General features: G+C 42.7%; 1 protein-coding gene across 1 annotated transcript in view; it reads left to right on the top strand.

Annotated features, from left to right (window-relative positions):
* The window catches only part of FAM20C (FAM20C golgi associated secretory pathway kinase), a 59,575-nt gene that overhangs the window by 32,893 nt on the left and 13,156 nt on the right, over positions 1–13,526 (top strand). Inside the window, exon 4 of the mRNA XM_007426237.3 lies at positions 12,899–12,991. Within this exon, the coding sequence (XP_007426299.2) occupies positions 12,899–12,991 (93 nt within the window). The remainder of the gene's footprint in view (positions 1–12,898; positions 12,992–13,526) is intronic.

The raw sequence follows: 13,526 nt of genomic DNA, 5'->3' as shown, positions 1-13,526 counted from the left end.
AAGCAGCCGTTTAGCTATCTGCTTGATGGGTTTTGTGGACCTTGATGGGGTGGAAATGCTTTTTCCATAAATAGCTTATGGAGCAATAATTATCACATTAGGGGTTTAATTGCTTGGACTAGTGATGTTTGAGGAAGTCTCTCCTATCTAAGGTCTCGTTTATGGCCACTCTGGAGAGTTCTGTGGGGTTTTTTTTCCCTCTATCAGTTTTCATGTATTCAGTTCAACAAACAAGAACAGCCTTGACTTGGCACAAAGCAAAAGAGAAATGCAGCACAATTCCAACACATAAGAGCATAGTATGATGGTCTTGCACTGATTTAGTTATAAGTTGGCTGAGGAACCTCTGGTCTTGGGTAGTGTAGTCCTCTCTTTGGTAGACTGCAACTTCCCATTATTCCACGCCATTCCAAGGGAAGATATGTGGGGGTGGGGGGTTCAGAAGGGAAGGCGTGGGTAGCCAGGGTGGTTTCAGATATGAACATAGTAGGCAAAAAGTAGGTACGTTAGGCATGTTTTTGTGCAGACTTTGTTTTCGTGCAATGCTTGGTTTGGAAGGGTGAAGGCTGTACCCCTGAATGGGGGTTAAGAGTCTGTTGGGACTGTGGAAATGGTGTTAGGAGCCTGCAAGTTACTAACCCTTGTTCTAAGAAAGAATCCAGGACTGGGGGCACCCCTGTTGTGTCTGTGTGTGTGTGCGTGCGTATGTGTGTCAGTGACATCAGAGTGGCAGGCTCAACCAAGCAATCATGTCCCGCTCCTTTTTTAACACGAGTAACACATTGGCCTCCCCTGGATGTAAAAGGGGCCATGTCTTCAATCCTTTGGTCTTCCCCCCCATTTTAATGTCATTGACTGCCCCTCCCCGTGAACACTTTGGTCCAGAAAAACCACATGGGAGGTTGGTTTTTCTGGACCAAGGTGTCCACAGCGAGGGGCAGTCAGTGGGAGGTTGGGGGAGGGGGAGAGGATTTTGCTTCTTTTCCTATGGATGCCTATACCTTAAAACTATTCCTCTCTTCTGAAAATCTCTACAAATCCTGCTCCCCCCTCTTCCGTTCTGCTTTTATTCACTTCTCCTGGTCCTTCTCCGTGGCCTCGCCCACATCGGAGCAAGGGTAGGTTCATCTGCTGCTTCCCTCTGCAAGTCATTATTTACTCTCAACCCACATTTCCTCCCTTCAAGCTTTGGACCTTCCCCTCATTTCCGTTGCTTATTTAGGATCCTCCCCAGCATCCTGCCCATAATTGAGATGTACCCAAACAACAGCAAACATAGACTCCAGGTTAACCCTGGAAGGGGAGCCGAGAGCTCATGTAAAGTTAGGTTCAAGCCTGCCAAAGGTTGAGGGTTGAGGTTGCTGTCTTCAAAGGGTCACCCAGTAGAAGGTCAACCACGTTCATACCGAGAAATGTCTTCACTGGGTCGAAAGAAGAGAAGCTGGGGTGTTTACTTGAGTCTGTTTACGTGAGCGTAAGGTTCACCCTGCAATTGTGGCTGAGCTCCACTGAAAGAGAGAGAAACCAAGGGTAGAAATTACAGGGTGTCGTGGACTGAAAAGAAAAAAAAAATTGGCAGCTCCTGCTTCCCCAGGGCCTAACAAAATCCTGTGGCCAGACTTCTCCAAAACATGAGAAGCTACATTTGCAAAACCTTGGGGAAGGGCATTTTCAGGGGAGAAAATCTATCTATCTATCTATCTATCTATCTATCTATCTATCTATCTATCTATCTATCTATCTATCTATGCAAATTTCTTTGTAGATCTGGAATGTCTTGGTTCTGTTGCTGTCTTTCAGGAGTAAAACAGATTGACTAAGAATCTTCCATTCTAGAGTTTCTGAATGGCATATTTGTATGTAGCAGATTCATTCCTTTTAATACTTTTTTTTTTTAATGGGTGGAGGCTGAGGTTGGTCACCAACAGGAACAATCTTTCTGGCTCTGTACGCTAGCAACAGGGAGAATCTGAGCTGAAATCTGTTCTTTCTTAAATATTGCAGTTAGGTACTCGATTTATTTTTTAAAAAATCTACCAAATGATGTATGTTAGGAAAAAGCATGAATGTCCTCATAGTAGTGAGGGGAGGAAGGAGATCCACAAATGGGTGGAGACAGAGAATTGAATGAACGTAAGATGGAGAGAATAAGGAAGTGGAAAAAATGAGACGGGGTGCCCTTTCCCTCCAAATGCTGGTATTGACTCAAATTTAAATGTACACTGTTGCAAGGAATGTGTATTTGGAAATGCATTCCATATTTCAGCTGAGTGCAGAAATGGAATAGAGTTATTAGAGAACGGTTGAAGAAGTAATTACATGGTGGGCCGTCAAAAAAAGCAAATACAGGGGTCATAACCCTACAGATGAAACCCTCCTCCTTTTTATGTGGGTCATGCATGTAGGTAAAAAGGGGCAAGGCTTTGAGCATGCTGTGGTGGCCCCCATCTTGACTTTTTTGATCCTCACCCCATCCCTGGATGCCCATGGAAGTCAAGCAAACTGAGAAATGGACTCATCTGCCTATTTCCAGCACAGAACGTTCCTATGGCTATGATCCACATAGTTCTTTCTGCTCCTCAGGGTTCTGTATAGTAAATGCAAGTTAAAGGACATAAAAAATCAAGAAAATGTTTTTGGGGACTATGCCTACTTTGAAAATAGCTCAGGAGAGGTCCTTTGCAATGCGCTGGAGTGCAAATGGATGTGCTCTAGCACAGCACATCCTCTGCCAGGCTTCCTTACAAGGCTAACAGATGCAGCTGCTTTAAAGAGTTGCCTCCTTAAAAGATCTACATCTTGAATGTGGTCCTTAAAGCCATAACTTCAGTTTTCTGATTTGCTCATTAAAAAATATTTTGAAGAAAGGCTTGCTTGTTCTTCTCTGATCCTTTCTGAATTACTTTCAAAGCATGAACAGCTTTAATAATACCTGCTGTTCAGCTGAACAGATTCAATGTTGGCTTTGTCTAAATTACAGCCTGCATTCATTTGACCCCTGTTTATACGCCCATCACATTTCATTTCTGCATTGATTCTGTGGTGCTTTTAAAGAAATGCTCAAAAATTCACATGCTTTTAAATACGTTTTTCGTGAAAGGCTTGTTTGTATACATTTTAGTCCCCTGTACAAATGTTTGTACACATTTTCTTTTTCCTGCACCATATCTCCAAATTTGGAGAAATGCAAAGCCAGACTTTTAATGGCATTTGGGGGCAATTAGGTTAGTTTGATTAACGATACCTCACAAAGGAAATATTTGAATATCCCTAGTGTTATAGCTGTTGTTAACTAGGGTCCAAAAGTACTGTTCAGCTCTGAAGAAAGTAGCATTGGACACTCTATCAGAATAAGTTAGGAGGCTATATCTCACCTTGAACTTATTACCCAAAAGGGAATGGAAATAATTTAAAAAGTCAAGAATGGGTGTAAAGTATGCGTCTATAATAAAACTGGTGTGAAGTATACATGTATAATAAAAAGCTACCAGGAGGAAGAAAAATGGAGTATAAATCCATAATATAATGTGAGCTACCTTGGGGGAAAAAATAAAAAAGGCATATAAACAATGAAGAACATAATAAAGAAATGATTTATTGTTTTTATATATTAATAGCAGGCTCAGTGTCCTAAGCATTAGCCATCATCTAGCTAAAATGTGTCTGTGAACAAAGAGGAGGTGGCAGGACCCCAGGGAGCATCTTATTTGTTTATTTAATTTCTTTTTAATCAATTTAGTTTATTAGATTTAGAGGCCACCCAACTCTAACCGACTTTGGGCAACTCGTGTATTAAAAGGCTTGAACATTAAAAATGTAGAGGCTGACCAACTCTGGGTGGCTTAAATTTTAAAAGCAGAAAGCCATTAAAAAAAAATAGAGAAATAGTCCCTGCGCATCCAGAAAAGAACAGACATAACAGTGAAAGAAGAACCAACAGGAGCTCACCAACCACCCTACCCCGAGGCCTTGGAGAAAAGAACATCAGGACATCATCAGACTTGAGCATTGAGCCCTATCCAACAAGAGGCAATTCAGTGGAGAGAAAAGTAAGGTCCTGCTCTTAGGCAGGAAAAACCAGATGTGCAAGTACAGGATGGGCAGTACCTGGCTCAAGAGTGGTGCCTATGAGAGGGATCTAGGTGTCCTGGTGAACCACCACTTATGTATGAATCAGCAGCATGCTGCAGATGCCCAAAAAGCCAACACAGTTCTGGGCTGCATCAACAGAGGGATAGTTTCGAGATCAAGGGAAGTGATTGTACCGTTCTACACCGCACTGGTGAGGCCATATTTGGAATCCTGTGTCCAGTTCTGGTCCTCTCCATACAAAAAAGATGCTGAGGCCCTAGAAAGAGTGCAGAGAAGAGCAACGGAGATGATAAGGGGTCCGGAGGCTAAATCCTATGAAGAACAGCTAAAGGAACTAGGTATGTTTAGCTTAACGAAGAGAAGAGTGAGGGGAGACATGATAGCAGTCTTCCAATCCTTGAAGGGCTGCCCCAGGGAAGAGGGCGTTGATTTATTCTCTGTAACACCTAAGGGTAGGACAAGAAGCAGTGGGTGGAAGCTCATCAGAGGGAGATCCAACCTGAAAGTAAGGAGGAGTTTCCTGACAGAACTATTAAGCAGTGGAACAGCTTGTCTCCTGGAATTGTGGGTGCTCCATCGCTGGAGGTTTTCAAGAAAAGATTGGACAGCCTTTTGTCAGAGATGATATGAGGACTCCTGCCTTGGGCAGGGGGTTGGACTAGAAGGCCTCCAAGGTCCCTTCCAACCCTATGATTCTATGAGGGCAGGAGTCCTATGGATCCCTAAGGGAATGCTGTTCCAGGGGGCAGGCACCATGAGAGAGAAGGCCCCCATAGATGGCATTGTTTAATTGAGGGAACCTGAATTACACACCCTCTGCCAGATCTGACCAGAGATAGACGGTCCCTCAAATAACCAATCTCCATGTCATGAAGAGCTTTATAGGTGGTAACCAACACCTTGAATTACACCCAGGGGCCAATTGGTAACCAGCACAGCTCATGTTGCATTGTGGACCAGCTGTAGCTTCTGAGTGGTCTTCAAGGGCAGTCCCATGTAAAGTGTGTTACAGTAGTCCATTTGCGAGGTGTCTGGGGCCTGAGTGACTGTCCAGAGCAGTTTTTTTCAAACTTGGCAACTTTAAGATGTGTGGACTTCAACTCCTAGAATTTCCTAGCCAGCCAGAATTGTGTAATTTGTGTTAGTCAAGATACATGGGACATCACTTGCTCCTCCTCACCAGACACCTATTCTCAACCCTCTGAGCATCTTAGAGAAGGGGTGGAGTTGTTATGAACAACAATAACAACAGCCACAACTCTAGAAACTCTCCTAGATCTACTGAAGTATTGCATGCATCCAGAAAGATCCTTTTTAAGTGGCAGGTTTGTTAAGTCTCAGTTAAGAGAAGTCAGGGCTGCCAAAATAATTGAAGTGCTGAGTAAGACTTGTTTCTTTTTAATCTCTCTGTTTCTTCTCTCTCTCTTGAGGAGCTAAGCAAGGTTTTTCTTCTGCAACCATCATTTTCAAAGACTCTTTGTTGTAGAAAGAGATGAAACCAACCAGAGGGGGTGGAATTTAATAAGCGGCTGTTGAAAAATTCTGCTGGAGAAATACAAAATGTCCTCCTTCCAAGGGGGAAGGTTGTCATCCTTTAAGCTACATTATGACAGCTCCTACTCTTTATCCGCCCGCAAGTTGCGCTACGGAACATGGTTAGTCATTATTCTAGGTAGCTCTGGCCTATGTTGCCTTTCTTCTAGGGCTAGGCTGGATAATCTGAGATCACAGAGCTCCATTATGGTCTTGACTTCTGTTTTTGCAACCCAGGGAGTCTACCATTGATGAAAACTGTACGGAGTGAGAATTGGCAGGCTCTATGAATTTGAAGGAAGCTTAGAGTCCTAAATTCAGTGCAGCACCCACTACACCAGGGTTTTTAAAACTGTGTTCCATGGAACCCTAGGAATCCACAAGAACTTGATGGGGATCCATGAGAACATAGCTGATTTTCTATCACTAGAACATTGCCTCTTGATGAGAAGTTGTGGGTTTTTTTTTAATAGGTTCTGTAGCTAGAAGAAGTTTCAAAACCCCTGTACTAAATATCCTCAACAGGGATCATCCAGTCCATGTTCGAAAACTTCCAGCAAGGGGTAGTCCGCTGCTGCTCTAGGCAGAGTGTTCCACTGCTTCGTAGTTCATAGATCAGGACATTCCTTCTAATATTCAGTTTCAATCTCTTTATTTTACTTTCAACCCACTAGATGTCATCTCACTCTAAATTTCTCAGTAAACCGCTTTCAGATGATGAGCTTTTAGATAGTTGTCAACTATAATCATATCTCCCTACAGCCTTCTTCTTTGCAAGCTAAACCAATGCCCGGTTCTTTGTATCACTGTACAATGATGATTATTCTGTTGTCTTCATTCAGTTTGGTACAAGAGAATTGGCTTTTGAAATTATTTTCAAAGGAGAAGAGAGTTAGGATGAAGGCCACATGGGGACCTTGACCTAGTGATGGGGTGGCTGAGAGCTGGGCATGAGCATTCTGCCTTCTGTTGTCCAATCATATCTCCAGCAGTCTGCAGCCTTCCTTGGCTTCCCCTGTTCCAATTCAGTCCTAAGGAAAAATAATCGTGGAGCTGCTCCTGCAGGGATTTTCCAGATTGGGAAGTATAAGCAAGCTGGGAGACTTCAAGGGTGGAAGAGAAGGCAACAACTCCAGCACTATCTCTGCCACCTCCAGCAATAAGGTCTTCTCCAACCAACCAACCAACCATCCCCAAACCCACTGAGATACATTGGAAAGAAATTTTCAAGCTCCCCAAGAATGGCATTCGATAGCAGAAGCCCTTAGAAATTAACTGGGTAATTCTGGACAATTTGGCATTAGTGCCAATCACAAAATTCCTGTGGCGTTCACGCACAGAGATGAAGAACACAGCTCTGAGAATTAGGTAACTCTTTCTTGATGAGATGTCTGTCCTATATCTCACCTTGGGTTTATCTACATGGATAGAATGCATGAATGAGGAAATGTCATGATTGATTCATTCATTCTTTGGTCTTCATATAATTATGGCATTGCAGCCTCCTTCCCTAATATTAATTAGAAATATGCAGGTATTTTGCCTTGCTGTTTTTCCGCAGATATAGGTCTGCTACTCCTGTACCTTATTTTTCCCAATTTGTAGCAAACCTCCTGTTCCTCTTTTGAAGATGTTTGCAGAACATTTTGTAGAACTACTCATTAAGGTGCATTGTTGTCCCGGATTCATTTACTTGCTGTCCCAAAATAATTCATAAGATGGGGGACTATAAGTATATCTTCTGATTAATTACTTTTGATGACACCTATCCTGATCTGTCAATGGTGCTTCCATAATTTATAACATGTCAGGGTTGTTTGATAAGTTGAATATATTGGAGGAGCACACCCCTTTTCCCCCCTAAATCCAGTAGTACACATATATCTTACAGGTGGTGATTAAATTCCTGCAATGACATGCCATGTATTTTGTGAATGTCTTCTGCATAATGAACATATTTATCATCCAAGAAGCCCACAATATTTTCTAACACTTTGCACATAAATAATGCGCCGTGTTCTGTGCATAGGGATGTGCGTGCGTGTGTGTGTGTTTTAGTCCTGCCTAATTTTTTCAAGGCCATTAGCCTTTCTTTTTCTTTCTTTCTTTCTATTTTAAAGTGTTCCTTTAACTGCAGACGCCCAGTGGTGGAAAATGAGAGAAATGAAAGATTTTCCTTGAAAAGTCAGGCTAGATGCAGGATAAGAGCAAATGATCACACACAGCCAAATTATAATTGCTGGAATGGATGATTGGACAGAACTATGGGGTGAACATCTGAGGCCCACCAGGTCCATGGAAATCAGTAACATTTAGTCCTCTTCACAAAGGCATTCTGCACCACAAAGATGGACAACTTCTAGCTTCAGGCGCCAAGTGGCATTGGATCTAATTTCATGCAATTCTCAGCTGATTTCATGCAGTGTCTAGCTAATTTCATACACTTCTTAGGAATTTCATGCAATTCTCGACAGAAAATAGGAGCTTCCTTTCATTAATGGGATAGTTGGAGTCAAGTGGTGGACCCAGGTAGTATTCAGGGTCCCATAGCCAAAAAGGGGTCCAAATGACCACCCCTTAGCATGGGCAGCACCAAACAAGCCTGGCATCAAGACTTAGGTAATGGATTGGCATGGCTTACTGCCCATCTTTGACAATTTAGCCCATGATCCAAAGAGATGGTGGGCTCCCCTTCCCTAGATGTATATCAAGTAGAGGATGGACAGGCACCTCTCAAGGGTGCTTTCATTTGGATTCTTACATGGAATGAGAAACTGGGTTCACTGGCCTCTGGAATTGGCTTCCCATTAGACAAAATGAAATTCTCTACAAAGAATGCTCTGGGTTCATTCACACAACACATTAGACAAAGTTGGATCGTTTGTGTTTTGGCATGTTGTGGGAACTAGGTCGTCTCATTAAGCCATAACCAAGTTGATTTATTGGGCATAGCTTATTGCATGATTCCAGAACCCTGGTTTGTTAACCTGGGGGTTTAGCATGTTCTATGAATTCCATCTTGAAGTTAGAGTTTCATTTGGCTAAAATGCCATTCATTATTGCATTTCAGGTTAGTTTATGAGTCGTAAAGTTCAAAATCTCAATGTAATTAGACCCCTTCCCCCAAAGCAGCAGTATCTCCTCCACCGGTATAAAAAGATTTGTCCGGAAGCATGATGTTTCCTTTTAAAGAACCAACACCCCTATTTTTATTAGTGGCAGGTCTATGGATCTTAAAATAATTTGCCACACTGCAGAGTTCATTGCTCGCGTCAGTTTCGGCTCTTGTTATCACCTCGGCCTTCCTAACTCAGGCAAAGTGGGTCAGGCCATTGCAAGCATCTTCTGGATCATCCCACCGTTCTCCAGCACTCAAGCTTTTGCTGGAAGTTTTCACAGGCAGACGTTTCGGGGGAGTTATGGAACATGAATATTCTAAGCTTATCCTGAAAATGTCTTGCCAGACGCACACCTCAGTCGATTGAAGAAGTTTTTGATATGACGAGTTTCTATCCTTCCTTCCTTCCTTCCTTCCTTCCTTCCTTCCTTCCTTCCTTCCTTCCTTCCTTCCTTCCTTCCTTCCTTCCTTCCCCCTTTTGTCTGAGAAATGGAGCTTGGGATTTTCTCCAGCATGCACGCACACCCACATGCCCACACAGTTCCAAGAAGCACCTCACCTTTGGTAATGCATTGAAAGGCATTAACAGCAGGCAAGAACAAGTTCATGTTTCTCTGTGTTATATTAGGAAATGTCATCTCTGAGCAATGGGATGCATTTAGCTTTAAGTATGATTATATCACCATAGCCATAGGCTTGTTATCATGGTTTCTATCATGATTTGACATCTTTAGGACTTTCAGCAGAGATAATCCAGAAGGGGAAGAGGCCCTTTTTAAAAATGAAAGAAACATCTTCAGTACAGAGACTTGATATAGTAAGAGTGGCTCCGTTCGGTTTTCTGAGCAACTAGGACGATGCTGAATGTGTTTGGGATAGTGGAATTATTTACACCTCCAAACCTGTCAATGGGCTTGTGAAGATGGTTTATCATTGTTGGTTCTTCTTCTTCGCCTGTGCTTTAGGACGTTATCTGAAGTTGGTTGACATCCTCGGTAGAGAGGTTGATAAAGGAGGTGGCAGATGGATGGATGTAAATGGTGGATGAATATATTGATGAATAGGTGGATAAATAGGGAGCTGGAGGGGTGAAGTGATGGATATGATGAATATGAACATATGAAAAAGTAGTCAACGTAAGCCAGCCAACCAGATGGATGGATATTCCTTTTTATTTATGTGAATGAAGATGAAGATATAAAAAATGCAGTGAACATAAGCCCAACCAACCAGATAAATGCTGTGTGTGTGTGTGTGTTAGATAGATGGATAGGTAGATGGATGGATGGATGGATGGATGGATGGATGGATGGATGGATGGATGGATAGAGATGGATGGATGGACGGATGGCTGGACGGATAGATAGATAGAGATAGATAGAGATAGATGATTGATAGATAAGAGAGAGAGATGATAGATAGATAGATAGATAGATAGATAGATAGATAGATAGATAGATAGATAGATAGATAGATAGATAGATATGAAAATGTAATGAACTTAAGCCCAATCAACCAGAGCAACAGCAGGGTGGGAAAAACCAAACTGCATTTACTGCAGAGAATTGTAATCTGTGGCTGGCTAGGGACAGCAGGGAATTAATAGAAAAAGTTAAATTTCTGAGAATACACGATTCCCGCGGTGATATAATGAGGACTTCGTATATAGCAAGAAGGAAAAACAGTTGCTTTCCAGATACAGCTCTGTCCCTGGAGCTAGAATCTTCCCTTCCCTCGAAGACGTCTTTCTGAGGCCCCCATCTTCTTGTCGCAGATAAGTTTACCCTTTAAGGGAGATGACAAAAGGACACCCGCTTCGTTTTTGCGAAACCTATCAATCTGGGGCGTTGTTTTGCCAGAGAAGCTTTTCCGAAGATTAAAACAAAGCCAGGCCAAGCCAATTGACCCACAATATCAAATTAGATGATAAGGTCATGGGGGAGAATGGGATTGCTGGCTTGTGTGTATGTGTCTGTTTAGTAGCAGAAAATAAGTCCAAATTACAGTAGTGGTTTATCCATCCTTGGATGAACTGCTGGAGAAAACTGGCACAGAGCAGAAATAAATTTGAAGTCAGCAACTCCCCTGTGATTTGACCGCATAGGATGGGGGTAGGCAACAGAGGACACCTGGTGTACCCCCAACTCAGCAGCAAGTGGCCGGTTTTCAGCAGTACAATTTTTAGCTGCCTTTGGATGGAAAATAAGGGCTAGATTTAATACATTAAACTTCAGCTAGACTTCGTGCCTCCATAATTCTTCCCTTGCCCTTTCTCCCCAACTCTTTTAAAAAGCAAGAGCTGATCCTTTTGGTTGTGCTACCTGCAGAAGTGAAAAGTTTTTTCTCCGGAGTAAAGGCGTGTGTCCTAAGCTCAGAGGAGGTTGAACCCCCAACCGTTGTCCTTCTGCACACGTTGGTAGACAACATGCTCTTCTTTAGACTGTTCTGAAGCAAAGGTGTACTGAGTATTCATCAGTCCACTACACATACCTCCTGGTTGGTGGGACCTAGGCAAAGCTTGTAGGTCTCCTAATGAGAAATCCTAGCTTGCAGTGACTGTCTCTGGGAAAAGTGGAGTTTGGTTGTGTTCTTCTGGGAACAGCATTAAAAAACAACGAAAGGCTTTAAATGGATATACACTGGAGATTCAGGATCCTTCCACAAGTCCAGAATGGGTAATGCTTAGATAACATGCATCTTCATGGCTTAGCATTTTGGAAAACATCACTCCTTTGGTGAATGATGGTGGTTCAGTGCATCGTGCAAACCCAGACCATGAACTCCTTCAGTAACCAGACTGGGCATGTTGTGTGAATACAACTGAAGCCTGTGTTTGTGTGGGTCAGGTTCTTGGCAGCTGATTCAACCAAAAGGAAGTCTCCCAAGCAAGATTCTCAGCCCATTTTCCTTATGGTTTCCCAAGGTGAAAGAGTTAAGCTTGCAGAAATTTCAGCAACTGGGCTAATTCCAGCTTAGAACCACTTCATCCCTGGATATATTCAAGGGGAGACTTTCTTCATTTCTTTGCAACCATTTTCTTCTGGACCAGCAAGGAGGCCGTTCTTTTCACAAGACTGTCTCCAGAATCCTTACCAGTCTGTGAATCAGCAGTTACACTAACATTTCATGTATGCCCACACCACACACGTAGGTTGCACGCTTGAGTTTTCCTTCCAGGATGGCTTACATGCCATTGCAGGTAAGAAAGGTTGTGTGTTCACGGCACCTCCCTCTGCATGAAGAGCTAGCAATGGAGGCGTGGATTTTCATGTATATTATATCACTCTGAATGTAGGTGCCACTTTTAAAAACAAAAATCCATGCCAAAAAATTCCTGACGATGGAATTGTACGCATTGAAGTTGATTTTAAGTCATGTCAGATGCAAGCAGAATCAAATGATGTTGATGTTTCTCCTGGTCTCACTTACTCTGGTTATCCTTGAGGCTGCGTGCCTACTGCCAGGAAAAACTTACACACACCTCCGTCTTACGACTTTAAAATATTCTGCTTTGCTTTTTTGCTTTGCTTTTTCTTTTCTTTTCTTTTTTCTTTTTGGTTTGTTTGTTTTCCAAGCACACGTTGGCTCTCTCCAGTTTCCACGCCAACGTGCACGGCTTTATAAAAAGCCTGCACACTCAACATCATGTGTGTCTCTGCTCACAGTTTCCCATAATGTAAGCAATTTTCCTGAATGTGTGCTTTGTTGTATGCTGTTTTCCTAGCGGAGATATTTCCATACACAAAGCAGTCCTAGGAGTGCTAATTGTTCAGAAAAGCAGAGTGAAATTCAGCGTGTGTGAAAAGCGAAGGAAAATTCCATGGCAGGTTCCATATTGGATGGCAAAGGATGAATTAAGCCAGCATGTATGAAAACATAAACCAAACCATTTTTTCTTCTTCTCTGGGTCTATACAACACAGTTTCTTGTGGGCAGCTGAGTAGCCACCTGACTTCTCCATCCCGACCGGGGGAGGATAACCCTGGGCAAAAGGATCTTCAGAATTAATGTGGCAAGACTCTGTTTTGCACAGTTAAAAAATCTCTGCCTAAATCCAAATTGCATCCTTTTTATGGAACGCTATAAATAAATGATTACCCCTTTGCCGTTTTATGTGAAGCCAGCATTTCTTTTGCTCCTCTCCTTCCTTTGTAGGCAGACAAGAGAGCAGGAAACGCCCCCTGACTTTTTTTATTTCTCCGACTACGAGCGACATAATGCTGAGATTGCGGCATTTCACCTGGACAGGTAAAGATGGGGTGGGGGGGAGGTAAAAAATGGGGCGGAAGAGGAACTGAATGCAGTGTTTGCACATCCTAATGGGGAGCAGTTGAGTCAGTTTTTCAGTCTTTCAGTCTTTTGCAACAGGGCATTGTGTAGGACAGGGTTCCTCAACCTCAGCAACTTTGGGTGGACTTCAACTCCCAGAATTCCCCAGCTGGCTGGGGAATTCTGGGAGTTGAAGTCCACCCATCTTAAAGTTGCTGAGGTTGAGGAACACTGGTGTAGGAGATCATTCCATAACATCATCACCATCACCTTCATCTTTAATTTGTCCATCCCTTTTCATTAAGAAAAATCATTATGCTCTGCAGACTAAAGGCAACTATACAAGAGCAGAAACCAAGTAATTACAATAAGTCGGAAGATACCACATGGAAGTCCATGGTGAATCAGAACTGATGATGATATCTGATATACCTTGAAAGGTGGACTATTCCACAAAGAGGATGCTGCCACTGAAAAGATCTACCCTTGGGCAACAGTCGCTTAGAATTTGTCT

The sequence above is a fragment of the Python bivittatus genome, unplaced genomic scaffold, assembly GCF_059951505.1.
Source record: "Python bivittatus isolate LINGU-HERP-01145 unplaced genomic scaffold, Pbiv_v1 ctg000560_np1212, whole genome shotgun sequence".
Lineage (NCBI taxonomy): Eukaryota > Metazoa > Chordata > Lepidosauria > Squamata > Pythonidae > Python > Python bivittatus.
This window is presented reverse-complemented; position numbering and strand designations above follow the sequence as displayed.